The sequence below is a fragment of the Stegastes partitus genome, unplaced genomic scaffold (genome assembly GCF_000690725.1).
Source record: "Stegastes partitus isolate 25-593 unplaced genomic scaffold, Stegastes_partitus-1.0.2 Scaffold1747, whole genome shotgun sequence".
NCBI lineage: Eukaryota > Metazoa > Chordata > Actinopteri > Pomacentridae > Stegastes > Stegastes partitus.
Genome location: NW_007579478.1, coordinates 114,710 through 141,896, shown reverse-complemented (window position 1 = coordinate 141,896; position 27,187 = coordinate 114,710). Strand labels below are relative to the sequence as shown.

At 41.8% G+C, this 27,187-nt stretch overlaps 1 protein-coding gene across 1 annotated transcript; it reads left to right on the top strand.

The window, feature by feature from the left end:
• Nucleotides 1-456: 456 nt before the first annotated feature.
• xrcc1 (X-ray repair complementing defective repair in Chinese hamster cells 1) lies at nucleotides 457-24,364 on the top strand. The gene is made up of 17 exons (XM_008302011.1): nucleotides 457-1,182; nucleotides 1,300-1,392; nucleotides 3,449-3,556; nucleotides 3,658-3,816; nucleotides 4,356-4,430; nucleotides 5,073-5,196; nucleotides 6,621-6,727; nucleotides 7,660-7,813; nucleotides 7,898-8,132; nucleotides 9,406-9,522; nucleotides 17,100-17,181; nucleotides 17,267-17,366; nucleotides 20,582-20,630; nucleotides 21,679-21,815; nucleotides 22,474-22,564; nucleotides 22,680-22,755; nucleotides 23,294-24,364. The coding sequence occupies exons 1-17, from the start codon at nucleotides 1,132-1,134 to the stop codon at nucleotides 23,399-23,401; spliced, it is 1,866 nt and encodes a 621-aa protein (XP_008300233.1). The 5' UTR covers nucleotides 457-1,131; the 3' UTR covers nucleotides 23,402-24,364.
• The last annotated feature ends 2,823 nt before the right edge of the window (nucleotides 24,365-27,187 follow it).

Genomic DNA, 27,187 nt, shown 5'->3' with positions numbered 1-27,187 from the left:
AGCTTCTCCTATTTTCAGTGCAAGTAAAAAACAAAAAAAGAAAAACAAAATAAGGTGCAAAATTGCTCACAAGATAAAGTGCAAAATTGCTCAGTTAAATATAAAGATAAAAAAGGACAAATATATAAAAAGAATTAAGGATTTAAGAAATATTGCATGAGATGATGGATATATACATACAGATTATGAGTATTTACATACGGATAATGGATATTTACATATTGCACATAGTGGAGGAGACTTGTTGAGCTAGAGTGGATATTTTACAAAAAAATGTTTTATTTAAAAGTCACAAATAAGAAAAACTCAGGACACAGAAAGCAAACACTTTATGTCAAAACCCCTAGATATCTGAAGGTATTTTGTATTACAACTTTGTATTTGTTCTAATTTCTTGACCAATACAGTCAGACCAGTTGGTGGCAATGAAATCTTGCGACCCCAGTAATTAAAGAGTAGAAGAAGAACATGACCTATTTCAATAGCATGAAATATGTCTTCTTTAAAGTATATATTTGTCACAAATGCATAAAAAATAGGAACACACTCTCTAGATATCTAAGCCTATAGATATTTAAAGGTATTTTGTATTATAACTTTGTATTTGCATTATAATTTGTTCTTTTTGACCGATTGGTGGCGATAGAGCCCCGCTGACCACACTAAAAAATAAACCGTAGAAGAAGAATGCGACGCTCTCATTGGACAAAAATGCTCGCAGTCGGAAGTTGCGTCCCATCACAACGTTTACAGGCTTTTGGTGGGAAAATGAGTGCACCTTCGCACACGTTTAACTTAAAATTTCAAACATTAATATACATTTTCTGGCGTTTACTGTAACGACACAGTAGCGGGTAACGGTCACGTACGTAGCAGTGCGACGTATTGACGCACAGCAGCCCTTTAGCAGTGCTAAAATCATCAGGCTAATCAGGAAAAGTTCACTCTGCCTATTGTTTGCTAGCATGCTATCACGTTAGTCAACGGTTTGTCTGGAGCTCACTAGCAACCAAGTCAATTTTCTGGACTTTAGCGAGTTTATACTACTGACACTTGAAAGGAAACTTGCTGTGTGTAATTAGCCGGTTACGATATTGCTCCGGTGGGTTTATGACTTAACGCGTCAGCAACATGCCAGAAATCCAACTGAAACACGTCGTATCCTGCAGCACCGAGGACACTGTAAGTTCTGATTGATTTACGTGTATGGGTGAAAGTTACGTTTCGTCTCTTAACGCTTATTTTTTTAAAATGATTTAACCTAATACGAACCTCGCTTGTTGCTGTAATGCGTAACAGACACACAAGGCAGACAACCTGCTGAGCTCTGACACCTACAGGAAGTGGAAAGCAGCAAGACCCGGAGAGAAGCAGACATCCGTCATTCTGCAGGTTTGTTTTTGTCATCTGACTTCCGAGAGTGTTGGCAAGGATGTCATATTTAGTTAGGTTGTATGTACTTACTCATATAACACAAAGTGTGAACCACAGAGCTGCAACTAATCAATTAGTCGTCAACAAATAAACGAATGATCACTACTTTGATAATCAATTCATCTATTTGACCAATTAATTAGGAATAAAAGTCAATGATCTGATTCCAGCTTCTTAAATTTAAATATTTTTTGGCTTCTTTTAGGGATGCGCGATATATCGGCGACCACATCGGTATCGGCCGATGTTAGTGGGTTTTTTTGGTATCGGTCTGATGAACAAATTTAGCTGATGTGAATAACCAATGATTGTCTAATGTCAGCACCTTCGTCTCTACATTTGATATTGCTGCTATTTCACAGATGTTTTTACTTAAATGATCCTGGACCTTAATATGTTAAAATATCTAAATAATATAAAACACTACGCTCAACCAACAAAAACTGCCTGGTACAACCACCACAACCGAGATCAATAGTTGGACTCTTGGTGGTGGAACAAGTAACCAAACTCTGTTCAATCTGCTGACACTCCCTCTCAGTCTTTAAGAAAAGACTAAAGACCCAGCTCTTCACTGAACACCTTTGCACTTGACAGACTGAAAACAAACAAACAAAAATTCCTATTTCCTCCCACACAGCCTGCTGTTGGCATCAACGCTCTACCGCACTTGAATTTGTTCTGTAGCACTTATCTAGATTGTTTTCTCCTGACTAGATGCTTGCTTGTGTTGCATCTGCTCTCAGATTTATGTTGCTTTGGATGAAAGCGTCTGCTAAATGAAATTGTAGAATTGTAGAATATGTTTAACTTTGGTTTCGTAATAAAGACAACTATGTGGTCTAATTTGGAATAGTCTTTACATTCTCACAGTGCTTACTTAAAGTCATTTTTCATTGTGAACGAGAATTACATATCAACATCTGTAATATCGGTTATCGACAATATCAGAAATCTTAATATCTGTATCGGCCAGAAATTTTAATATCGTGCATCACTAGTTTCTTTGCGTCTCGGTGACATTAAATTGAGTGTCTTTTGGGTTGTGGACAAGGTTGAGGATGTCATTCTGGGCTATTAGAAACACGATCAACATTTTACACAATTTTTTTTTTAGATATTTTATGCACCAAATAACTAATTGATTAAACAAGACAGATATCAGCAGATTAATTTAATTAGAGTTGTAGATCTATTGCTGGATAAAACAGATTTTTTTATTTGTAGATTAGAAATCCCACATTTTTCTGTGTTCCCCTTTGTGCTGTGAGGTTTTCCACATTATGATATCACTCAGCTGAGCGTGATCTACTGTTTCCACACATCTTGGTGTATCAGTAAATATAAATGTAAACGTACGTATTCAGGTGTCTTCCCACTTCCCGTTTGTTGATATATTTTCGTCCTCTTGGGAACTCCCTTGTCTGTGTTGTCTTCAGGGTGATTCCTTCAGCTTCCATAAACATTTGGCTCTTTTTCCCTGGAAACAGTTTACTGTTTAGTGACCCAACAGAATTCACTTACTTGCTGTAGAACTTGAATCGTTGTTTCTCTTCACTCACTGACTGAATGAGACTTTAAGAACAAATTATACAACTTTACAGAACATGTTAAATGCACCTTAAGTTTAGTCCCTGGCTGATTATATGTCAAACGGGGTTCTTAATATAGCCGAAAGCATCTAAGCTCTCCCTGCCCCAGTTGTTCAGCTTTACAATTCCGTGCTTGTGTATATAAAGGATCCCAAAACCGCTATCAAATCAACTAAAATGACCAGTCGTTTGGTCTTGTGCTATATTTTTATTCCATTGTTTTGTACTTTTCTTCAGTAGAGTAAATGTTAGAATCTTTTGTGTCCGTAAGAAGCATTTGTTCTGTGTCTCCATGTGCATAAACATGTTTAAAAGTCAGGCCTGATTAAATACTTTTTCTTCATGCAGATACTCGTTCAGATACTTAATTTCAACACCTTGTCTGAGCTCGTTTAACAAATGCTGTTTTGCTTTTTTATCAGTTTGAGAAAGAAGAGCAGGTGCACAGCATTGATATTGGAAATGAGGGGTCGGCTTTCGTCGAGGTGCTGGTGGGCAATTCTTCAGCTGTCAGAGACCAGGACTATGTGGTATTCTCACAAGCCTCACTAAGATATATCTCACTTCCCTACTCCCCCTAATTAGCAATTACCTACTAATGCCTGCATCAATTTCGATCCCTCTGCTTTAGGTGCTTCTGGTCACCTCTTCCTTCATGTCCCCCACGGAGAGCCGTAATGGCACCAACATGAACCGGGTCCGTTTCTTTGGGCCCAACCAGCTACAGAAGAGCACGGCTCAGGAGAAGTGGGACAGAGTGAAAATTGTGTGTAGCCAACCATACAGCAAGGTAAAGGCCCAATCAACAGCTATTTCAATCTTTAGAGTGCAGGTCCATCTAATTCTTAGTCCAAATCAGATCATCATCAGCAGCAACAAGAACATCTGTAGTATGGAGTAAGAAGTTTAAATGATCACAGTACCTGAAGTTTATTGCAGAGGATTGCCTATGATTGCCTGTAACCATGGTTACACTGGTGCTGCATTGAGGTACTTTTTGTGAAAAATGTGCACACCGATATGTGTTGTCTAAAAACTCCTGCATGTGAAGTGAAATGTAAGACCTCAGATCAAGGTTCCAATAGGGCTGGTCCGAATAGCAATTTCTGTTCTCCGGATATTCGACCCAATTAATGACGAATATCTCGAATATTTGATGTGGGGGGGCCGCGCGGTGATCAAAATTGGTATCCCGATTCCAGCACAATAGTCAGCTATTCGGGTCCAGCCCTAGGTTCTTGATTAGATGTCAGATCAGTCTGTTGAGGCACGGTTTGAGTGGAGACTCTGACAGAACAGAACTTTTTTTTTTGTCTCCACACTTCATAGAACATAGCGTATGGGCTTGCCTTTGTGAAGTTCCACTCACCACCGGACAAAAATGATCCTCTGATTTCCTCCCCTGTAAGTAAAGCGTTGTCTTTTTCCCCATTTCACGTTTTTAATGATAAATAATATGATTGCAGTACATTGCTATAAATAATATATAAGAACACTTTTTCTACAAACTTTTTATTTAACCCAATAAGCCGACTATATTAAAGGTTTATTGTTCTGAGGGAGGGATACCGTAAGATACTGCTGTACAACATTTCCTATAAATAACCTGTCACTTCTGAAAATGATCATGTAAATCAGGAACTAAGTTAGCAAGGCTGTGAATCTGACCAGACATCTGTTGCCAACTCTTAATTGTTGAAAGTCAGTGCTATGACACATAAAAAAAAGAAAACCAAACAAAGCAGGGAGGTTTTTGACACCTAGACTTGTTAATGTCATCATTAAGCTCAGTATTCTAAGAAGTAGAATTAATCACGAGACCTCACTGGTGTCAGAACTGTATTCCTTTGACATGAACATATCTTGGTGGGAATCCAGCACAAAAACCTACCAGCGTGTGTGTGGTACCTTTAATCTAAACTCAATAGCTCATGAAATCATTTGTCATGTTGAAACCTTTTGCTCTATTAACACCAATTGCACTTCGGCAGTCCCTCCATCTTCTGTTCTGGCATCGAACTCTTCCTTTTTTTTCTCTCCTGACAGAAACTGACAAAGCTGGGACAGTTCAGGGTGAAGGATGAGTCTCCTTCATCTGGGTCCAGCCTTCAACCTGGCAGCCTCTTCTTTAATCGGGACAATGCAGCAAAGTCAAGTACTCCACTCAAAGGTAAATCTACTATTCAAAGTTCCTCTCTGGACCCTCTTAAAACTTATCCCTGGGTATTAAACTTACATGTTTAGAAGTTTTTCCATGAAAGGCGATCCCTTCATGCCTTCAAATGACTTGGATGTAACTCTACACCTTTGCCCCCTTCAGTATGCACAGATCTATGAAGTCCCCGCCCCTATCTCTATCTAACCCTCCGCCGGCGGCCCACTCAACTTTGACTACTCAAACATTGTAGGAAAGCACAGATTCTAAGCTAAAGAAAGCATTTTTTAACCGATCGTGTCAGCACACACTAAACCTGATCCTTTGTTAATGTCGCTGTCACACAGGTGTCGGAAATTTTTCAGTTAAAGCTTCATCAATCAATAATTGATTCATTGACAACACAGTAATCACAGTGGTCAGTTGTCCTGTACTGATACTGCTGTGGGACGTAGGAATGCTGTCTTAGTTGATCCCATACATGAACTCTGGCCACAGGTCAATACAGTGAAAAACCCAGACTGAGACTTTGCTCCAAATCAGTTCAGCCGAAAACCAAAACTATTCATACGTTTGACAAATGTCGAGTTGAGGTCCGCTTCTCTTACAACAAAATGTAGGGGAAAAAAAAACACGAGTGGCCAAAAAGATCCAAGAAAAAACGCTGAGCAGTCGCTTTCTAAAGCCGCCGATGCGACGATGTTCTCTGTCGGGTGGCAGGCGGTCGACATGACGACGTCTGTGTTCCCCTGGAGTTTCTGCACAACCTCTTTTGTGTGCAGGTTCCAGATAAAAACCATGTTGTCCTCTGAGCCTGACACGATCCACTTTGCACTGGTGACAGAGAAATTTGCAAATATGCAGTACTTACTGTTTTTATCCCCGTGCAGCGTGGGTTCTCTCTGGGTTCTCCACCTTCCTCCCACACAGTCCAAAAACATGTTGAGGTTAATTGGTGATTCTAAATTGTCCGTAGGTGTGAATGTGAGTGTGCTTGGTTGTCTGTCTCTAAGTGTAGCCCTGTGATAGACTGGTGACCTGTCCAGGGTGTCCCCTGCCTTCACCCTGAGTCAGCTGGGCTTGACTCCAGCGCGCCCCCGAAATGCTCTGCCAGAGAGTTGGTTGCTTATTTCCTTTACAGTGGGGTTCTAGCATATACAAAACACCATTTGGACATGATAACAAGATTAGAAGACTTGATTTTCACAGGACGGGAGTCTTTAAATTTACCTTCTGCTGAACCCCAATTAAGTTCTTCCAGGTCCTTGGAGCGTTAACTGACAACAGCGATATAATTGGGTTTAATTTAAAGCTGACCTGGTGTGCCAGAAGACCAGAGCGATGGGGGGAATTCAATGACGTCCTTTATTATCAAGACACTTTGTGGGAATAGTTCTGTTCTGTTTGCTCACCGGCCCTCTGCTCTTCTCTCTCGTTAGCATCTCCTCAGAGTGAGAAGTTGAGCTACGCTGCTGCTGCCCTGCAAGCAGGTGGCAGCTCCCACTCAGCAGGCCAAGCTTCCTCCTCTAATTCTGCCTCACCACAGGTAGGTAATCATCTTCATCACTGTCTTCACAGAAGGACAGCCAGCTGCTCCCTCAATGAGAAGTTTGGTTTTTTCCCTATGGCTAGATGAAGCTGAGATGTTCTAGTTTCTCTAGATATTGGAGGTTTTTCACCGTGCATAGGATTATTAATTTGATGTGAAATAGTGTGTAAAAAAACAAGCTTTTGCCCTTATTATTGAATTGAGTTTGAATCAGAAAGCAAACCTTTGTTTGTCACAATACCGTCACCATTTCTGAGATGCGCTTTATCACTCAAGCACAGGTAAATGACAAATGTATCTGATATACTGAGCAGCTCTTTTGCCACCTACAGATGGTTTTTCAATCTTACGTCATGTGTTTTCCACTGCTAGAAACTACATTTCACACATTTTCATCAGGTTTTTGATACTTTCTCGCTTCATTACAAATCACAAGATGTTTATGTTAAATGTAGTAATAGATTGTGTAGATGCAAAATCCAATTTATCGAATGCATTTGTTTTACACATGCAGCAGCTACATTTGTAGCTTTCATCTACTTAATAAAACCTCTTGACACGCAGGGGAGTGACAGTTCGTCGATAGAAGCCGCGTATCACTTTGACTTTTGAAAGGAAAACGACGAAAAAAATCAATAGGGGTTAGCTGCACTTATACATGCCTAAGAAAGCAGACTGAAAGGAGATAGAAAAAAAATGCCTCCCACATTTTACACGTAAGTCAAGTTTATTAAACGTGCAGCGGTTTTGTCAGGTGACCTTCTGGTGGGGTAGAGTAGAATAAAAGTGTGAAAGGTTTGTACTTAATTCTGTTCACCATCCGTCAGCGTCTCCTCCCAACACGTCTATCTTTAACAGACAAGTCAGATTTATTTCTCATAGCTTAAGCATGAAATACCAGCTCGTTTAACTCTACTTTTCTTCCGTAGCCACCTGCAAAAAGAAAATTTGAGTTCAGCAAAGAGCGGCAGTCCGCCCTCGGCCCTCCCCCCTCGAAGAAAATGAGCCCACCGGAGGGAAAAGCTGCGACTCCCAAGGCCAAGCCGAGCCCGGTCAGCACCCCCAGCCCAAGCACTGCCAAAGGTAGAACGCTGTCTGAATGTTGGAAAGCTGATTATTTCTTCACACAGGGAAAAACGTCATTGAGTGTCGAAATTATCTCCGCAGCGTCACCAGCACAGAAATCCTCTGAGAAGAAGCGGGAATCCAAACCCGAACCTAAACCCAAACAGCCGGCAAAGTCCCAGAGCGAGCAGCAGGTGCCGTTCAAGCGGATCTTGGAGGGGGTGGTGTTTGTCCTCAGCGGCTTCCAGAACCCCTTCAGAGGGGAGATAAGGGAAAAAGCTCTGGAGATGGGAGCCAAGTACCGGCCCGACTGGACACCTGACTCCACACATCTTATGTGAGTAGCCGACACAAAGGGAAAAGCACATGGTTAAGTTATCCTTACCTAAACAGAAAAAGTACAGTTTATGGATGCGTTGCCTATATGTAGCCCCTAAGGTTTGACATTTCTGGAAATGTATTTATTTAATTTGGGAGTTAGATGTGAAGATCAGTCCCGTGTTAGTGCCTGTGCAGTCAATGTGAAGCCACAGCAAGCAGCTCGTTTGCTTTGTCTTGTCCAAAGCTGCCAAAACCCACCTACGACAACCCCTCAATGACTGACTCGCCTTCTTCTATCTGCTAAGCTAACCTGCTTCAGGCTGTAGGCTCGAGCCTCATCTCATATTTATTGGACAAACATAAGAGTTGTATTGATTTTCTCGTATATCCATCAGCAGGAAAATAAATTACATATTTTCCAAAATGTCAAACTATTACTTCAATCCTGTATTGATCCCCGAGTTTTCTACCGTGACCGCGTTCAAGACATTTCTACCGCAGTGGAAACACATTTCTGTTTTCTTTTATTGTACATTTCAAAATAGTTGACATTGTTTTGCAGTACCTTTAGTGGTAAAGTTTGTTTTTGCTTAGATGAATGCGAAATTCAATGTCATTTTAGTTAGGGTGTTGTTTAGTCGATGCACTTGAACGTCATCTTTTTTTTACGGTAAGTCCTTATCAGCACATCATCTTCAGCAAACTCAGATTTTTATTTTCACAAAACTTCACGCTGTTGAGGACACTGTTCGTTAACGTCCTTTGGTTGACAAGGACAGCTCCGAATTATGGCTCCACAAAGAGATTGTGGAGCGATAAAAGGATCCCGACGTGGTGAAACTACAGAATGATGGTAGATAAGATTAAATGAAGATAAGCATTGTGGAGAGAACAGTTTCTAGAGAGGTTTCTTTGAAAAACATAACATTGACGCGCATCATCAGTTGCTTTGAATACAAGTGTTGACTCTTGTATGAGGACGTTTAAGCTGTGATCTGTAGACAATGTCATCATGATGATGATGAGCAATGACAATAAATGATCATTTTACCTTATCTTGTATCCAAACTGCAAAAGTTTGTATTTCTTCCAGAGATGTTCTTTCTTGAGATACACACATATATATATATTTTATCTCTTGTTGGTTTAAGAACCCTGTAATTTGGTTCGATTGCATTTTGATCTCTCCTGTCACTACTGCCCTTGTCAGCTTCCCTTCGGTGATGTAACCACACGTGTCTATTTGTGTCTGTTTGCGTGCACATCTGTTTCGCTCCATCAATCTCCAGCTGTGCCTTCGCAAACACCCCCAAGTACAGCCAGGTGAAGTCAGCAGGTGGCATCATCGTACGCAAGGAATGGGTGATGGACTGCCACAAGAGGAAACAGAAGATCTCCTATAAACGGTAAGAGAGGGCGATGAAGTGGAAAGAGATGCCGATGAGGTGTTAATGGGGAAATGAAACTACGCTGGATTAGATCTATATACCATATAGAGATGCCTGTGCTCAAGCCTGGCCTCAGAAACAGCTGGATGAGATTCAATATATTGTTAAAGGACATGTTCCCATGGCAACATATGTCCAACATATATCTGATTAACACTTTTCTCTTAAGCGTGTCTTAATCTTGACGTGGTCTGTTCACGGCACTCACGCTGATTGAAGCGTCCAAAAATAAAAACCTCTCAGCAGCGTCGGCCGCTTGCTACAGAGAACATTGTAACCTTGAGCAAACGATCCCCGCTGTGATCACGAATTCAACCCACCCAGCTCCAGCGGCTCTCTAATTATATGCCTCGTTATAGGGGGGGGGAGCTTTGGCAACATCAAGGTCCTCCGTCATCGCTCCACACAAGTTTGTGTGTGCTGAATAATGTAGAAAACGGAAGGTCCAATTTAATTGGAAGTCTACTGTACTTTACTGTAAGAAGCTTTGCCGTGTCATTTAAGGAGTTCTTTCATACTTTTGTAATGATGGTGTCTGGCTGGAATATGAATCAGTTTCCAATCAGGCAGAGTTATCTGAGGTTACTGATCTCATTAGTGTCAGGCGTATATTAATATCATGCAAATGTAGGCGCACCGATATGGAGGTGTGGGATTGTGCTAAATACGGTGTTATAGGTGTTCACTCTTTTCTTTTCCCACTCAGATATAGAATCATGATGATTTCTGACTTTTATCTGCTCGTGTAGCTGTTTTTTTTTTTTTTAATTTGATGAGACATGTAGATTGTAACACAAGAGGAAGTTTAATTTTGATGAGCCAATTTGAATTTGCATAAACAGCGATTTCTCACATTTTTAAATCTGGAATTATCTAATGTTTGGTGTTTTTGCTTGAAAATGAAATAAGTAAGAGCCAAAGTAAAAGCGCTCTAGTCATTTACTGTTGTGCTCTGTGTGCTTGTAAACGTTCTGTGTTTTGATAGTGATCTTAATGATCAATATAAATATAAATATATATATTCTCAGGAAGACCCATAAACAACAGAAGGTCGGTCAGTCCCAACAGAGACAAAAAAAGACCAGAGAGGCAAAAATGGAAAAACAGAGTTAAACATGGTAAAAGATCTACAAAATATATCAATACAACAACACCAGGTAAAATAGCTAAAGCAACGAAAGTGCCATATCCAGGGCAAAACTATAAAAACAAGGCTAAAAGTAATAATAATACTAAGAGTAAATAAATGAAATGAATGCATAAATATGTAAATAATATGGCCAAGAAGTCAGAATTTGTTTTAGGTGCTTCAAGTATAAGGCACATGTATAATATGCTGAGTTCAGAGTCATTTCTATTTAACATTTCTCAACTTTAAACAACAAGCAAATGTTGATGGAGTCCAGCAATATAAAGTTTACCGGTAAGATTTTTTTTGCGCAGCATGAAAAACAGCAGTTTAACATTGGGCAATGAGATTGTCTTGTTTGCACACTCCCTTATACGTAATAGAGAATAGAAATATATGTATATAAAACAAACAAACAATATACAAAAGAATTAAAAGAGACAGAAACTAAGGTGCATAGTGTCTATTTACATGTAGCAGCATCAGTGAGAAGATGTAGCAGCAGATATACATACATTTAAAGTTCACAGTGTTGAACTGGAAGTTGAACAGCAGTGATCGGTCATTGTTTGTGGTTGCTCAGGAGTCTGATGGCCTGAGGAAAGAAACTGTTGGCCAGTCTTGTGGTCCTTGACTTCACGCTCCTGTACCGCCTCCCTGATGGCAGCGGTGTGAAGAGTGTGTGCTGTGGGTGTGCGTGGTCTTTGATGATGTTGTGGGCTTCTCCTGATGACCCTACTGGTGTAGATGTCCTGCAGCGATGGGAAGGCCACTCCAGAGATGTTCTGTGCAGTTTTTATTACACGTTGGAGGGCCTTCCTGTCCTGCAGGGAGCAGTTCTGGCGCTGGTGAGGACACCCTCGACTGTAAAAGTTGCTCAGGAATTCAGGAGGCATCCCAAATGTCCTCAGCCTCCTAAGGAAGTACAGCTGTTTGTGTGCTCTCTTTGTGAGTTTTTTAATGTTGTGGGATCAGGTCAGATCACTGCTGATATGTGTGCCGAGGAATCAGAATGTTTCCACCCTCTCCACCTCAGTGCCGCTGATGTAAATGGGGGAATGCAGCACCTCCCTCCTCCATGATTCCTTGATGATAGTTTTAACAGAAGTCGATCACAGGAAGGTGTGATTGATAAGGCGATAATACTGTTTACTGATATTATTGGACACTGTTGCATGAAAACAGTAAGAGACGCTCGTCTTTGTTGCAAAATGTTCCACGATGAAGCAGAGAAAACCGGACGAGTTGACGAGCACCGCAGCGCCGTCGCAATATTCGGAATTGGTGGATGCAAGAGGGAGCTTTCAAGTTATTTTCCCCTCGCTGATGGGGATGTGGAAAGTAATGACATCAAGGGAAATGGATGCACACAGTTTTCGCACAGGCTGCATCAGTGAATGACACGAAAACTTATCTTGTTGCTGAATGACTGCGCATCTGCATGAATGATTGACGACGGTCACCAGCTTGCTCTGCTTCCAACTGTTTACACCCAGCGGGTATTTGTATCAAATTTCACACCCATTGCCTGTTTCTATCCTGCTCAAACAAACCAGTGCAAATGTACAATATGCTTCAATCTCGCAGTTTTACGCCTACGTTTGCTCACATGCTGTGAGTTTATGATCGACTTATTATGTGATTTTATAATGCGGTGCGTTTGTGATGGGTTATGTTTGCTTGTATCACCTTATATCGTGAAATTTAGGGCTGAAACATCCATCCATCATCTATCTATCACAGGGCTACACTTAGAGACAGACAACCAAGCACACTCACATTCACACCTACAGACAATTTAGAATCACTGACATGTTTTTGGACTGTGTGGGAGGAAGCCGGAGAACCCGGAGAGAACCCACACTGCACGGGGAGAACATGCAAACAGAAAGATCCCGGTGTTCTCGGGCTGAAACGTGCAGCTGGTTATGTTTTGTTTGTCTAAAATGAGAGTTAATCGATTATATTTTGTTTTCAAACACGAGCCTGTTTAAGATGTCAGTGTGGACAATTTTTAAAAAATCATTTAAGTAATTCACAAATGAATCGATAAAAAATTGGCAGGTTGCCGCTCTGTTTGTATACACGTGTAATTGGTGTAGCTTCCTGCGGTTATAATTAGTTATTTTCTGGTGGCTGTCATTTCAGAGATTATTGTCATCCGGTTCCAACAGGAAGATAAGAACTGGTGGACAGAAATCCATTTTTTTTCTCACGCTGGTTCTTCAAAGCCAGAAATGAAAGCGGTCAGCGTTACGATGTGACGAGCTTTCTCCAGACAACTAAAGTATGTATGTGAAGCATGCAAAAAGACTGAGAGACAGGCAGGAAGGCTTTTTAAATAAATATTGCTGAAGAGCGACGGCGTATACCGTTGAGGTTTTCTCAAATCTGATCCGTACTTTAGAATTCTCAAAAAGTGGATTGAAACGAGGCGTTCGCTGCAGCCCGTGTCGTCATCCTCCCTCATGCTCATCTTTCTCTGTCAATTTCTGATTGTGCCGAAGATCTCTCACCCCTCCAGTGTGCTCCCCCCCGCTTCTCTCGTCGTACGAATAATCCATTCCCCTGCCCAGCGCTGCTATTGTGCGCCGTGTGGAGTGTGCAGCAGCTTTGATGATGTATCCTGTATTTAAAAGCTGCATCTGCTATGGGTAATTAAAGGGACCACTTACTTTGATGATGACAAGTACCCAAACAAATACGCACTCTCAAACTGTTGTGCCCACAAGTACTTTGTTACTGAGCGTCTGGAAGCAAATGCACAGCTCCGTTTGGCTCCTGATGCAGCGTGGGCCTATATATTAATGATTCATTTCTTCCGTCTTTATTACCCCATCAGTGCAGAAACAGACCGAGGTAGGGGTAAGCAGAGGGCACTCAAGCAGCTCTATAGTGTCCCATCAGAACCAAATAAGTAAACGCTTTGCAAAAAAACATCAGCATCCAAAGAGGACTTGAGTGTTGGAGGTAAAATATCAGCACAATCTCACTGTAGTTAAAACGTACCGGCATACCAAGACTCAAAGCATACAAGGTCTAGGTTTGGAGCTGCAGGTGCGTCAAGTGACAGCATTTCAAATCAAAATTACTTTGAAAAGGCAACCCATGCCTTTATTACCTCTTGGCTGGATTACTGCAATGCGCTTTATTTTAGAGTTAGCCAGTCCTCCCTTGTATGCCTCCAGTTAGTCCAGAACGCTGCCACCCGTCTGCTAACTGGAGCACGAACGAGGGAGCTAACCCTAACCCTAACCCAACCATCCTGGCCTCCCTCCACTGGCTGCCTGTGCACTTTAGGGTCCATTTTAAGATTCTTTTATTTGCTTTTAAATCTTTAAAAGGCCTCGCCCCGCCCAACCTCTCTGAGCTTCTACGCCCCTGCACGTTACCTCCGGTCAGCTGATTTACCGAGGCCCAAGCGAACGCTCAGAGGGGAACCGAGCATTCTCCATTGCTGCTCCTAAAATGTTAAACGATCTCGCTTTGCACATCAGGCAGACCTCCTCACTGTCTGCTTTTAAAACCAATCTTAAAAACCCGCTTTTATTCACGGGCTTTTAACCCAGCATGAGACCTCGCTCTGTTTTAGTTGTTTTTATTTGTTCTATGCTGTTTTTATTGTTGGTTTCTAAAGCGCTCCATAAATGACGTTGATTTGATTTGACAGCATTTCTTCAACATCACGAGCAAACGGAGCTTCTCACAAATGCATTTTTTTTTATAGTTTATGAGCAATGGAGGAGAAAGAATCGAAAAGATTGAAATAGGAGTTCAACAAAATACAGCAACAACATCCTTTTATAGGAAGCTCAGTCGATTTGTTGATAAATATGAAATTAACTGCCCACAAATTTGAAAAATTAAGTAAATAATTGATCCCAGCTCTTCAAAAATGAAGATTAGCCGGCTTTACGTGCATTGAAATATGCTATTGTACATTGTGTTTAAGGAGCAATTAGAAGATGTTGCCTGAGGCTCTGGGAATGTACAATGGGTCTTTTTTCGATATTTTTGACGTTTTCTTTGTGAGTGTAAAAAGAATCAATAAGTTATTCAGTGACGAAAAAGTGCTGATTAGTCACAGCTACAGTAAACATACTGCTTTCCTATATTATGGTTGTGTCATTAAATGATATGCTGACCCTTCAAACTGATCTGCCGTTTCCCCTCTTAAGCAATACAACTATAATCTAACACCAGCAAAAGCAACGACTCGGGTTTCAACTAAAAATGAAAGGAGACTAATCAAAACTTTAAAGAGACCATCAACGGAAAATATTTGTAGATAATTTTTTTGCATACATGAGTCACAGCTGAGAGGCTGCAAACATGCAAAAACTGCGACGCTCCGGTCAATAGAATTCTGCTTTATTCATCACTACTGCATGGTATTAGCACAACCTTACTGAACGGTACAGTCGCTGACAAGGTTCAGCTTAGCCCTGGAAACTTCCCAGTGTCAGAACGTGTCGGGCTTTTTTTTTTTTGTCTGATCAATGCATAAAACTTATATTAAAGATATTTCGTAGCTATGATAGACTGTTAATAAAACCAAAATATTTACATCTGGGAGGCTGCAGCCACAAAATACTTGGCTTTTAAAAATTAGTTTGTCATTCAAGCTATTTAATTATTATTAACAGTGTACAAAAATATATATTTTTTCTTATTCATGTGATTCTAAAGGGCGGTGGTTAGCATCGTTGCCTCGCAGCAAGAAGGTCGCCGGTTCACGTCCTGGTGAGGACACCCGGGATCCTTCTGTGTGGAGTCTCCATGTTCTCCCCGTGCAGCGTGGGTTCTCTCTGGGTTCTCCGGCTTCCTCCCACACAGTCCAAAAACAATTTTAGGTTAATTGGTGATTCTAAATTGTCCGTAGGTGTGAATGTGAGTGTGCTTGGTTGTCTGTCTCTAAGTGTAGCCCTGTGATGGACTGGTGACCTGTCCACGGTGTCCCCTGCCTTCACCCTGAGTCAGCTGGGATAGACTCCAGCCCCCCACAACCCTAGTGAGGATAAGCGGTGTATAGGTGATGGATGTTATTCTAAAAATCAAATCAATCAAGATTGTTTCAGCGAAAGTATAACTTGGTTTAACCTCCAGACAAACACCACCTACAGTCCATTTTAAGCAGACCGAGCTTGTTGTTTCACTTTTGTAATAAGGACACTTAATATGAGAAGCAGCAGTTTCTGTGTTACTCCCCTTTGCTCTCTGCGTCCCTTTTCATTTTCCAATTTCCTGGACACTTGGTTTTATGAAAAAGGTAAGCATAAGTCACGAAAATGTCTCCCGACAGAGCGTACGGAGGTGATTACATCATAACGATGGCATTTCAACTCTCTGCTTTTCGCACTTTCAAGCTGATAATGTGCCCATGACTTCGGAAATATACGGAGGAGGTCGAAAGAAATGTCAGATCCTCATTTTACAACCTTGTGTATATGCGGGGGTTGTTTTTCTATATGGTCCCTGCCTGCTTTTTGTGCATGTCCCATCCGTTTCCTGTGTCATTATTGCCACAGTTATGTGTTCTCCCTGGAATTTATTTGAGCATTTCAGTTTTTATTTCTCTCACACCCTCTAAACCTTTGCAGAGAGCAATATTGATCGGGTCGTATTCGCTCCTCTAATAATCTACTCCCTCTGTCTATTATGGACTTTCCTCCAACTTCTTGTGTCTTTTATCAGGGTTGATTTGATTGTTGCATCATGTGGTAAACAGACTTCAATCCTGTTCATTAGAAAGACGGTGATGCACGATCTTGCGGCTCCTGCTCACCATTGAGCTTTTTATCTTCTAGTTGTTGTTTGCTTTTCCCTTTGCTGCTGTATGATGGTAAATGCCCCCACCCTGGGACTAATAAAAGATTATCTTATCTTACCAAAAATAGATTTCAATTACATTTTGGTTAAAGTTCAACCACAGAGCAAAGTGATTGGTCTTTGTGCTGTGTGGATTCAGTCATTCTTGTGCTGTCTAACTCTGAAGCAAGCTGGCGGACCAGTGGGGACATCATTCAGTCAAACTATGACCTGATGAGCCACTCTTAACTTACTGATAAACACAAACGGCATCGGGTGAGTACAGGGACTACTTTATGATTGCAGTAGATGGGGTCATCTCTCAGCATCTAAACATGAGACTATATAATGCACAGGTGTTGTCAGTGTTTTAAAAAAATCAGCTCATTGATCGTCTGGTGAAAAACATTACCTTCACTCTGAACCGTGCTTTTGTTCCACTCTTGCCTGACAAGGGCCCGGTGCACTTTGAATCATTTGTACAAGTAAAACTGATTGGGAACAAGATATATTGTGCAGACGCTCTTTTCCCTCCGGCGTTTAATCATCCTGACACGGCGCGCTCTCCCGTTTTTTTTTTTTTGTTGTTTTCCTCCAGGTATTTGATGGATGGAGCAGAGTCGAGCTCCGAAAGCGAAATGGATGCGGACCACGAGAGTGAAGAGGAAATGAACACAAAGGTAAATTTGTTTTCTTAAGTTGGACCATAAATATAAGTAAATGAAAAATCAGTCACTTTAAACACTGCCCCTGCTGCCTTTGCAGACTCCACAGAAACAGGAACGACAAGTCACCCCTAAAAAGACGCCACAAAAGAGGGATGACGATGACGAGTATGCTGGCTCCACTGACATGGATGAACCGGGTCAGTATCAAACTATTTTAATGGAAAGTCTTCCTGAGAAAAACATGGAGCTGAACTTCACCTGACATTTCAGTCGGTGTCGCTTCTTTTTCTTTCTTCGCGCACTGTAGGGACTGTTGTTGGGGTAGAAGAGAAATCACATTATTGTCCTGAAAAAGGGCCACACGATGACAGACTTACAAGGAACTAAATGTGTTTTTGAGTTCACCAAAAGTTCACATGAGACAAAGAAGCACAGACAGGCTGAAATGATGGGGCAGGAAGTGGGCAGACTGCCCAATGAAAAGGTGAAACGGAGGAAATTGAAATATGACAGCCGAGATCAAAGAGGCACTTAAAGTTCGGACACGGTGGGAGTGGAGAGAAACAAAGAAGGAAAAATAATATCGTCACAATATTAAATTCTCCCATGTGTTGACGTGTGAAACAAACAGCTCCTTGTAAGTTGTGGAGGCCAACTTTTTGATTTCAGTGCATTTTTGAGCTCACTTTAAAGTTAAACTACCGGTTGAACTTAAACATTGTCCTCAAAGCCATACATGAAGATGGATGAACTCTCCGTGACGTCACCCATAAGTCGGTGCCTCCAGTCTGGCAGCACATTTTTAGCTGAAGCATGAGTGGACCTGAGGCTCACCTTGATTTTGATTAAACACCGGCTCTCAGTGACCCACAAGAAGATGGTGGTCAGAAAGGTACAGAAAAACAATGCATATATAATGTATACTAATAATAAAAATGGTCTCGTATGCTTGGGTTAGTTCAAAGCGATTCTGGTAGAATAATGGTAGCAGCTGGACTTGCTTGAGTTTCTTGAAGACGTTCCACCTCTTATCCAAGAGGCTTCATCACTTCTGACTGACTAGTTGGGAGTTCCAGATACTTATATCCTTAAGGATCTATTAACACCTGAGTTTCAGTTCCAATTGGGGACTTGTTGCTCCTCCCCCCTCGTTATTCGCTAACATGACGATTGGTGTTTGTAAAAGAAGTTGACAGTTTAAAAAAGATTCTTGAAGAAGTTAAATTGTCCCAAGAAACAGAAAATTAACAGAGAAGAAAGCTTTAGAATAGAACTAAAACTAAAACTTTGCTCTGTATGTGCGTATTGAAATAGATCAGGCTTTTATTCTGTACTGCGTTTAGGTTGTCCACCACAAATAATCTGCAATAAGGGGGAATCCGTTAGACGCCAGTTTTCAGTCACAGACAAGAACGCTGCCGACTAAAAGGTCTGCAGCTCTTTAAAATGCTGCGGAAAATGCACTGCAAGCAACGAAACCTCATTCGTCTTAATAAATGACCAAGTAAAGATGCGTCTCTGTTCCCTCCTTCAGACATACGCTCTGTTCCGTTCATCGGTCGACTGCATGTCAAAATGCTCATCCTGGTCACTCATCCGTAAGCGTAGCGTTGGCAGCCTCACTAGGTTGGAACTAGTAATGTTTCCGTATCACTTTGAACGCAGCACAAGTCTAAACCGAGCCTCGCACAAGCAGCGACACTTTGACTCGTGTTTTAATCCACAGTTTGTGTGCACACTGTACTTTGCTCTACAGTTTAAAATCTACTAGGCAACAAAATGAAATGTCCGTAATAAAACCTTACTGCGATGAAAAGAGACACAAACAGCTTTAGATTAATGACACTCACCAATAATGAATGTAATCTGATTGTTTTCCCTCCACAAGATGTTAGGAGGAGCTGACATTTGTTTCTTCCAGCTGTTTGGAACTGTTGACTCTTGAGTTTGTTTAAAACCTGCAGCAGCGTGAAACATATGTTCGTCTCCACAGAGAGACATTTGTGCACATTTGGTAGCTTAATTGTATTCTCGTGGTTGTGAGTTATTGTCGAGAGAGCGTCGAGAGCGGATCGGTCCGACAGGACTCAGGTTCCACCAGAGAGCTGCCCCGAATCAAGATGGCCGAAGGGTGATCCCGTTCGAAACGCCGCCTTTAGACATCTAGCCTTTATTATACATGTCTATGCTGTGAAATGCCTGCGAATCATAAATCAGATTCAATAAAAAGGAGAGAAACGCACCCGATCTTTGTGCGTTATTTAGGAAGCGACAGCGTGTCATACAAGCAGACAAATCCCATCCTTGGCCTCTCTCGGTGTCTACTTTTTTGTGAATGACAAATATCGCGTGGCGCTCTCCGGCACCGTGGGTTGTATTTGTGACTGCAGTAGTGAGGATCATACACGACAGATAGATGAACTATGTCTGAAATGAACTCGAGAGACAGAATGGCGTCACTTTAACACATTGATGAACCCAGCAATCTTCCATGACCCATGTCTGAAAAGGACTTAAATCTGTATTGCGAAGGTCCAAGAGCTGGGATTAAGTGGCTGTGACTCATGGGCAGTGAATCATTCTCTTAGCTCAGATAACTAGAGACGGAGAGAGGTTTGCACCGGAGTTGAAGAGGACTGAATGAATTGAGAGGGGCCGGGGGACGATGTGAGAGCCCAGGGATGAGACAAAAGGGATAACCTTTATGAAGCACTTGGAAATGGATGAGTTGACAATGGCACCGTAAAAAAAAAAAAAAAAAAAGGAACAAGAACAACATACGTACTGTAGATGCATTTTGAGGGAGAAGCAAGAATAGAGGCACGACGTAATCGCCGCGAAGGGACTTGTGCATGATTCTCATTTCTATGTTAATGCGAGGCCAGAAGTAAAGAGCCGGGGCGCGTCGGTGAGGAGAGACGACGAGCGCTGACCCACCAAACACATACGTGGAGACGGCATTTTAATTAGAGCTTCTTCTCTTTTCCCCCCTCAATAAGAGAATTGTGTGGTCACGGCAGGTGTTGCCAACGAGGTTATATCTATTGAACTGCTGATGCATGCTTCAGGAGAAAAAAAGTGGATTTACGAGGCATTTTTCCTCGTTTTAATGAGAATTAGGAGTTATTGCATCTTGTAGAAAACATGATGGCAAGATTAAACTTCTTTCCCCAGAGGAGTGAAGATTTAAAGCAGGTTTAGCGCTCAGACGTTCGATTATTATAGTTAATTAGTTTGAAAATGATGCCAGAGCACGTAATTTGTGTTGTCAGTAAATTCATGTGGAAAAATGTAAAACTTTTAACATCGTTTTCTGCAGATCCTTTTCCAGCATAAAAGCAAATTAAACATGCTTTTGTTTTAAATACAAATGCAACCAGACTGACAAATGTACACCTCATTTATTTCACAGGAGGAGATGATGATGAATCTGCAGTGGACACAGAGGACGAGCTGCAGAGGTAAAGAGAACATCCAGTGTTTGTAGTGTTGACGTGGACATCTTTGCTCTCCCATGTCGAGTCATTATTTGGCTCGTAAATCACCTGAGTTAACTTTCACTGAGCGGTTACACAACACTTGGCTCAGGGCTCCAGACTAATTTTACGTTGGTCGCACTGGTGCGCCTCACTTTGTCATTTAGGTGGACCGGCACAAAATTTAAATACACCCAGATTTATGGAGGTGCAGTAAGTCGGCTTCTGAGTTCTGTTAAGCCTCTGAACCCGAAGCACTTCCCGTCCACATTTTTAGTCACCGTGGGCTTAGTTGTCACTACAGCAGAAGTGTTGCACTTCTGTGGAAGCAGTACAATCCTTGCAAGAAGAAGAAACAGCTCAAAAATGTCTATTGTTCAGTTTGACAATGTTGTTATGCCAGAAATTGTCATAAAAGGAAAAACGAAAGTTGAACTGCTTCGAATATTTAGTTTTCAAAAGTTCAAAAAATTTGGAATGAACGTGTAAAACATGGGGCTGCAAGATGGAGCAGTGGTTAGCATCGTTGCCTCGCAGCTAGAAGGTTGCCGGTTCGCGTCCCAGTGAGGACACCCGGTATCTGTCTGCGTGGAGTCTCCATGTTCTCCCCGTGCAGCGTGGGTTCTCTCCAGGTTCTTCTTAATATATGTTTATATGAGTGAACTGTTACCGTTACTACAAGGAACGTAGAACAGTCATTGTCGAGACGTGTTTATTTCTCTTCCAGTCAAATATGTTTTTCTTGATTAGATAAAATGTTTAGCACTATCGGAAACACCTAAAATCTCTCTTTTTAAAGTCTCACAAAAGGAAATAACTACAAAGCTACTGTTTTATTCGTGTCATGGTATTTAGCTGATTAGTTGCGTAGGTTCGCTCTAATATTGCAATAAAATGTAGTTTATGTGGCCGTGACCGCCTTAAAGACAACAGCCCTGAAAAGGTTTTTTAAAAACTTGAGAGTTTTCTTCTTTTGAAACGATGTATGGAAACTTTTACCATTATATATATATTTTTTTTGTCCCTGTGAAAGGGTGGAAAAGGAGAGCAGACAGAAGAAAGCGCCGGCAAAAAGAACACCGGTGAAAGACGAGGATCCATACGGGGGATCGACAGATGAAAACACAGACGCTGAGGCTGAAGAGGATCATCCCATCCCTGAGCTACCCGGCATGTCTTTGTTCTTATTTCAGTGTCTTCCTGTTAAATAAAAAAATGTTGGATGACCACACTAGGGCTGGACCCGAATAGCCGACTGTTCGTTCGCTGTGCAGGAATCGGGATATCAATTTTGATCTCCGAATATTCCACCCCCCTGCTGCCGCCACTGATGGGGGATACAGTCCGGCAGGGGTGTCCAATCCTGGTCCTCGAGGGCCACCGTCCTGCATGTTTTAGATGTTTCCTTCTTCCAACACACCTGATTCAAATGATCAGGATCGTTATCAGGCTTCTGCAAAGCTTGATGATGAGCTGATCATGTGAATCAGGTGTTTTGGAAGAGGGAAACATCTGTAACATGCAGCACTGTGGCCCTCGAGGACCAGGATTGGACACCCCTGCAGTACGGTGACTGTTGATTGCAGAAACGCCCGTTCACCGCTGCCTCGTCGGACCGAATACTTCCCCACCCACCACCACCACCGTGCCTCACTCCCAAATATTCAGGATACTCATCATTAATTGGAGCCGAACATCCGGAGAACAGAAACTGCTATTCGGGCCGGCCCTGGACCACACACAAACAGCAGCATCAGTGTGTATTCTGTTCTGTACACCTGGTGTAACTACTCCATCTCTCTCTTCCTATTTTGTTTATTTCTTCCAGACTTCCTCAGCGGAAAGCGATTCTTCCTCTACGGTAAATTCCCCAACAACGAGAGGCGACTGCTGCTGCGGTACATCGTCGCGTTTAATGGGTGAGACGACCTTTATCTGCTCTAGAAGCAACCCGCCACAACCTTTACGGTCATTCACAATGATGCAAGACGTAGCCTGTGCAGTTCTAATTATTCACAATTCTCCTCGCTTCAGAGCCATTGAGGACTACATGACGGAGAAGGTGCAGTTTGTGGTGACGAGTGAAGGGTGGCACGACTCCTTTGAAGATGTGAGTCCTCTTTTTTTTTTTTTTTTCCTCTCTTCCTTTGGTATTTAGTTCCTTTGACCGCCACAGCTAATTAGCAGCACCGAACATTTGTTTGTCTCATGTTTTTATCTTTCACTCCCACAAAAAAAAGACAATTTTGTGAAGAAAACTGCTTCACAAAACTTTAAGTGTTGCTCAATTATACAAAGTGCACAGCTAAAAAAAAAAACTCTTTTCAAAAAGCCACAGAGGGAAAAGCGCCCCTTGAACGTGCCGCTCCTGAGACGCTATCAGCTTAAGCGTTTTCATTTAAGCACTTTCTCAACTCATTCTGCAAGGTGTAATCAAATCAATGCAGTGAATCAAATTGGGAACCAAAGTATTTAAACCTTGCCAATAAGAGCTCTTCGAGACGAGCGCCCTCTGAATTTGTTAGAACTCGTGGGTCACAGTCGGTTCTCAGCCGCCGAATCAGCAGTTCTGGCAACCTGGAGCCCTCTTTAAGGCTTCCTGTCGTGCAAGACTTCGTGACTCACTTTCACCCTCGCTCTCATCGCAGGCGCTGATGGAGAACAGCAATCTGAACTTTGTCAAACCCACGTGGATTTACGCGATCAATGAGCGACAGAAGATGCTGCCCTACCAGCCGTACTCCGTCGTCCCCTGAACAACGGAGTGCAAAAAACCCGCAGTCACACTTCTGATGGAGACGCAACGGGGAAAGCCATAGACACCGTTTTTCTTTCTCTCTTTTTCACTTCAGTTAGTTGAAGCAATAAACCAATTCTTGTTCATTAATGCCTTTACATTGACTTTATACTTCATAAAAAATATGTTCAGTGCTTTTAGATTTTGGTCCAACTGGGGAAAAATGTCTCTTTAATAGTGTCTCTTGAGGTTAATGTTAGGATTAGGTATTGATTTGTTTTAAGCTTTTTTTGCTCTGGAGGGTTGTTAGTCTTTGGCCAGAAAACAACACCACCATCATCATCATCATCTTCGTGCTGCTCAGCCACTTGGGGGGGTTTTGAACGAAGCACACTTTGTCTGATGGAGGATTTGTTTGTGTTTCTTAGCTCCAGTTTGCTGCTGCTCACCTCGGCTACCTCAGGTTCTGTCTGGAAATGAGTTATCACTCTGTCCCGACTGCCAGCGGCACTGATAAGACTCTGACTCTGTGTAAGCAAGTAGACTATTAAGAGATCAGCCGAAAATCAGATGAAGGTGGCGGTTGCTGAAGGCTACAGCCCTGAATTGCAAATGAAAATTGAACTACATTCTGGAAATGAAAATGAACACTGAGGGATTGTGTTTGGGTTTTTATTTTTTATTTTATTTTGTTACATGCTGCTTGTGGTAAAGTGACGATTTTTCTGTGTTGTTAAAAACTGATAAATATGAGTTTCTAATATGGTTTTATTCATGTTTGTGGAAGGAATATTGAACTGGCTCGAAGGATATGGAGATGTAAAACAGCGGTCATCATTTCTGAGATTTCTGAAATTGGGGCTTATGGTCTGCTGTAGGTGCTCACTTGTCCAAAGCAGCTTGTTAAGTTCTCTATCCTGAACTTTTTTTCTTATCGGACTTAATTATTTTGTCTAAATAATAAAAGGTTTTTAATTAAAAACGTTGCTCTTCTTTTTTTTTGTTCATCTAACCGTCTTTGCATTTAGCTGCTCTGGTTTCTATGCCTTCACCTGCGTTCGCAGCTCGAGAGCCACTCTCGTCCTTTTCATTCCTCCTCTGATCTCTTGTCCTCTCGCTAATTTACTTCTCCTCCTGTTTTGCACCCCGGAGCCACTGGGTCTTCTGCTCTTCAGTCAAGGGGATTAGATGGATGGTATGTGGACGAAAGTCGGGGAAGGAGGGGGGAGAGAGAGAGAGGCTGCTGGAAAAGATGAAAAGGTTTGGATTCTCAACCAGCGTTCACTTTTAAAGCCGTCAACTGTTGGATTGTCTCGTACTGCTTGTGTAAAGTAAATTCTCACACGTACCACAAAGGGTGAAGCCTTGTCGCCGGCATTCACTTGCTTTTCATGAAAGCGAGAGTGCAAGGAGCGCAAGGTCAAAACCCTTTCTCTCTGGAAGCAGGAGAATTTATAGCAGCCATTGTCGTGAACTGAATACAGTGTCATATGAGGGGTAATAAAAAGGTGGGCATGTACATGCACGTGTGTTTTATCTCAGCCCCTCCCTGTTGTGCTACACCCTGTGTGTATGTGTGTGTAAGTCAGGCATTTACTCTTCTTGATATTTCACAGGACAATCAGCCTTTTACATGGTTCTTCTTCATCCTGCTTCTCATTGTGAGCATGACAACCAGTGGAAGTGTGGATTTCTCTAATGTCTGCAGGATCCACTCTGTATGCTGCCTGTGTGGGTGCCGGGCCTCGTAAAAAGCGCCGTGCTGTGGGTAGTCTTATTGGTGAGATGTTGCCTGAATTTAAGTTTCAAGGTCTTTTATTGGTCACAAATACAGTTACACATGGTGTAACACGCAGTGAAATGCATTGTGCTCCTGTTTCACACTGAATCAATGATAATAAGATGAACAAGAACAAAGAATAAAACACACACAATGTATATGTATGTATAGAAAGAGAGAGAGAGAGAAATTGCAAAAATAAATGAATCAAATAGTGTCAAATAGCGCAAAAGGAAAGAAAGAAAATAGTAAGATTATATATACAAGGTGAAAAGTAAGCGGTTGGATTGTTATTGAGTCAGAGGGGATCAATGGCTACTTGTACTCTTGGTGAAGGACGAGTGATGGAGCGTTGGCGCGTGGGTCGCGGGGATAAAGAAGTGTGAAGTGGCTGTATGTCTATGAAAGATTGGGGTCTGCGTGGACTCTGTTGACATGGATCCGCAGACATGCCTGGAAGCTTTAGAGAGGATGAAGAGAAATGATGTAAAAGGCTGATTGACCAGTTAAATAACCAGAGCAGTCGATGCCACTGTGTATGCATACCCACTAACACAACGGGAAGGGGAGGGGCTTAGAGGTCCACATGCATTATCTTGTATTTGAAAAAAATCACTTCTGTACAGATCTGTTTTCACATTGGGGCTGCAAGGTGGAGCAGTGGTTAGCATCGTTGCCGGTTCGCGTTCCGGTGAGGACACCCGGGATCTTTCTGCGTAGAGGTTGCATGTTCTCCCCGTGCAGCGTGGGTTCTCTCCAGGTTCTCCAGCTTCCTCCCATAAGGTCCAAAAACATGTTGAGGTTAACTGGTGATTCTAAATTGTCCGTAGGGGTGAATGTGAGTGTGCTTGGTTGTCTGTCTCTAAGTGTAGCCCTGTGATAGACTGGTGACCTGTCCAGACTCTTAGCCATGGTCAATAAAACCACATTCATTCGATAGTATAAAGCAATAAAACATCTAAACGTACAGAAAGCCTGAACCTCTATACTTTTGTCCCCTACAGCTACAATATGCGTAAACTCTTCAATATATCGGAATCAGATTGATCTTTCTGCTGGAGCTCTTTTTTCTAATTCCTGTGATCTTTCTCCTTCCAAAGTGTGCCACATAATGATTTTCGCCTCAACATCATCATGCAGCTTTTGCGTGCTGTAACAAAGAAAGTGAATTTTAATTACAGTGTAGTATTGATTAACAGACTGACCTCATGAATAACCCAGATTACTGAATCGGTTCAATCGCAAGTTCAATTGATGTATTCTGCCCCGGTGAACCCAAGTACTTCTTTGTCCAGAATGCTCAGATGCTCCTGCAAATTCAAATTAGGGAAAAACCACCGCCTCCTCCCTCCAAGGAGCATGGCTTTTATACAGTCCAGTTTGGGATAAATTGGTTGGATATTTGAAAGGATGTGTAGTTAAATGAAGAGGAAAAAAAAAGAAAGCTTTCTTTTGGGGGGATTGCTCCCTTGCTGGAGGTTTAAGTACTTCATCCACCACATATAAATTAGATTTAGATATAGTTTGATTTCTAGAAATACTTTGCCAGAAGGAGAACTCATGTATTTAAGATTTTAAAAGTACAAAACACTTTTAAGTACCAATAATAAAAGCAGTCATTATGGACAATGGCCCATTTCAGATTCTTAGTTTATTATAAATACGGCTGCATTAATGGATATCACTTTAATGTTGTGGCTGGTAGGAGGCGGATAGGCATTTGATCTATAATAATATATTTATCATTTGTTGGTGAAAAAAGCCTAACATGTGGTACAAGTACTTCAAATTTGTCCTTGATAGTGCTTCAGTGAATTTACTTAATGCTTAATACGGTGCTGCCCGTTTATTAGCATTGAATTATGACTTAATCCAGGATATTCCAATAAGCCGGCTTCAAGATGGCGGCGAGTTTGAAAACTAGCCTATATATGTACTGGACAAACACGATCTACATCAGGATTAATTTACCCTGATTAAGTAGCCGAGCAGTTCAGTTATGACATGCTGTGCAATGATGCGATT

Excerpts from the sequence above, each read along its gene's own strand:
- xrcc1 (XM_008302011.1), top strand. The coding sequence starts at position 1,132 with ATGCCAGAAATCCAACTGAAACACGTCGTATCCTGCAGCACCGAGGAC. Across the intron at positions 3,557-3,657 it reads TCAGAGACCAGGACTATGTG|GTGCTTCTGGTCACCTCTTC; the intron begins GTATTCTCACAA and ends CCTCTGCTTTAG. Across the intron at positions 20,631-21,678 it reads ACAGAGGACGAGCTGCAGAG|GGTGGAAAAGGAGAGCAGAC; the intron begins GTAAAGAGAACA and ends TCCCTGTGAAAG.